This window comes from Priapulus caudatus, unplaced genomic scaffold, assembly GCF_000485595.1.
Source record: "Priapulus caudatus unplaced genomic scaffold, Priapulus_caudatus-5.0.1 Scaffold528, whole genome shotgun sequence".
NCBI lineage: Eukaryota > Metazoa > Priapulida > Priapulimorpha > Priapulimorphida > Priapulidae > Priapulus > Priapulus caudatus.
Genome location: NW_014577589.1, coordinates 158,739 through 161,062, shown reverse-complemented (window position 1 = coordinate 161,062; position 2,324 = coordinate 158,739). Strand labels below are relative to the sequence as shown.

General features: G+C 41.1%; 1 protein-coding gene across 1 annotated transcript in view; it reads left to right on the top strand.

Annotated features, from left to right (window-relative positions):
- The window catches only part of LOC106811328 (translation initiation factor IF-2-like), a gene marked incomplete in the record, with an annotated part of 12,166 nt that overhangs the window by 2,209 nt on the left and 7,633 nt on the right, over positions 1-2,324 (top strand). Inside the window, 4 exon segments of the mRNA XM_014814909.1 lie at positions 176-225; positions 438-491; positions 693-852; positions 1,036-1,118. Coding sequence (XP_014670395.1) covers positions 176-225; positions 438-491; positions 693-852; positions 1,036-1,118 — 347 coding nt within the window.

Below are 2,324 nucleotides of genomic sequence, written 5' to 3'. Positions count from 1 at the left end.
AGGAAATTGCTGGAACTTACCACAGAAATATTGATCCCTATATATTTGTATACATGGATAGTTGTTCTTTGGCCATAATACAATCACTATATATGTGTCCTTTGGAATGTCTTACTTTTGTCTTGCATTGCAAAAATTAAAATAATAGTCATTAAATAAAAATTTTTGGAAACAGAGTTTGCAGCTCATCGGCTATCGGCGGAGGCACAACTATCCAAAGAAAAGGTATGTTTCTTACCTAGCGGCTGGAATATTTTTTAGTCAATATTGTTAAACTTTTATTCTATTTATCCAAGCGATATAGAAAAAAATACATACTTTATCCTGAGTTTTAGAAACAAATCTTTTGATTTACAATTAAGTAAAATGAAATGCTGGTGAATAAAATATACTAAAGCAGTTCATTGATGAATTATATCGGTGTAATTTATTTTCAGCAAGAAGCAAATAACAGATTCGCCTCTCTAAATCAAGACCACAAAATACTTAGGGTGGGTTGAATTCCTTACTTGATATTTATCATATATTTTACGTAAAAAGAGCTCTATTTAGTTTTTTGTATGTACTTATATAAAATGTACTCCATATTAAAGGTAAGAGTGTTCATATCTGCATCATACATGGTGATAGGAAGCACACCTTTATGTGATGTTGGCACACATCTTTATTTGCATATATCAATGCATTTTTAGGATCAACATGATAGCGTCCAAAAAGAGTATGATGAATTGCTCGAGCAACATAAAATTCTTCAGAAAGAACTATCTAGTATAAAGGTTGAATCTAAAACGAAAGAAGAGGAATACAAAAAGGTCCATAAAAAGCTAGAAAGCGAAAAATTTGCACTGAAACGTAAGTGATTGTGATAAATTGACGTCGTAAGCGAAAACATACAAAGATTGTTGTGTAACCGAATTTCATATATAACAACTAGCTATACAAAGTTGCTTATCTGTCTGCCTTCATCTTACACAACTAGTCTCATTTATGTCTGTAAGGAGGTATATAGATATATATATATATTTCTCATTTCAGAGAGGGTAGACACATTTAATGCAGACGTGACTCGGCTGAGGTTTAACTACACTACCTGTGGACAGAGAATGAGAACAGCGGAGGTTGATATTCATTGTTTCATAGTTTTTTAGCTCTATATCAGACGACATATCAGACAAGATATCAGACGACATATTAGACTACATATTAGCTGTAGCTGGAGATCTTACGCACTAGACTGCTTAGGCCAAAACAAAATATAAGTGTGGTTACCGTTTCATGCCGAAAAAAAATAGGGTAGGTAGGTAGGGAAAACATTTTATTTTATTGAAACATTTTATTTACGAACCATGTCCGAAGGATGTGCGTTGTGCCTTTTGAAGCAGGAACTGTCCAATTCATTTTTTTTTTAATTAAATTTTTTTTTTTTACTTTAAAGAAAATTGACAATAAAATGTTTAGGGTCGCTGGGAATAAATAGGGTCGGTCAGGAAACGATAACACCTATATTTTGTTTTGGCCTTATGGAGGTTAGTAAATCCCTGCAGATCGGTGGTGAAGCCATCAATTACGATTACCGGTACGTCGGTGACGACTGCTGTAGTTTGATACTGCGATGATGGTAACGGCCGATTCTCGTAGACTATGCCGTGATACGTATTTTACGGTAAAATATAAACTATCAGCCCATCCCTGCACCGCTGCCTCCACGCCACAGGTGTGAAATACCTTACCTATGTTCACGCCTCCATCTCTCACAACACCACGCATGAGATCTCACCTCTCCCCATCCATTCCTCCTCTTATCCCACCCTTTCTCTCACCTCTCCCCATGCCTCCTCCTCCTCCACCTCCTCCTCCTCCTCCTCCTCTCACCTCTCCCCATGCCTCCTCCTCCTCCTCCTCCTCCTCTCACCTCTCCCCATGCCTCCTCCTCCTCCTCCTCCTCTCACCTCTCCCCATGCCTCCTCCTCCTCCTCTCACCTCTCCCCATGCCTCCTCCTCCTCCTCTCACCTCTCCCCATGCCTCCTCCTCCTCCACCTCCTCCCGCGGTGCTGCCGAACGACTGCTGTAGTCGTCCCTGTGGCAGCAGCTCGGATATCTGCTGCAGAGCGATGAGGCTGGCTGGGTGCGGACCCTGACGAAGCTGGCTGGAGATGATCTCCTCGAGCTCCTCACGGAACGCCTGGCTGTTCAGAACGAGCGAGACGCGCTTCCGCCGCTCCATCTCGCGAACATCCTCCTGCAAACGTCGGAGGAACAACAACGTGAACATTGCGCCGCAGAACAACGGGAACAATGACCTCGAGAACAACGTGAACAATGC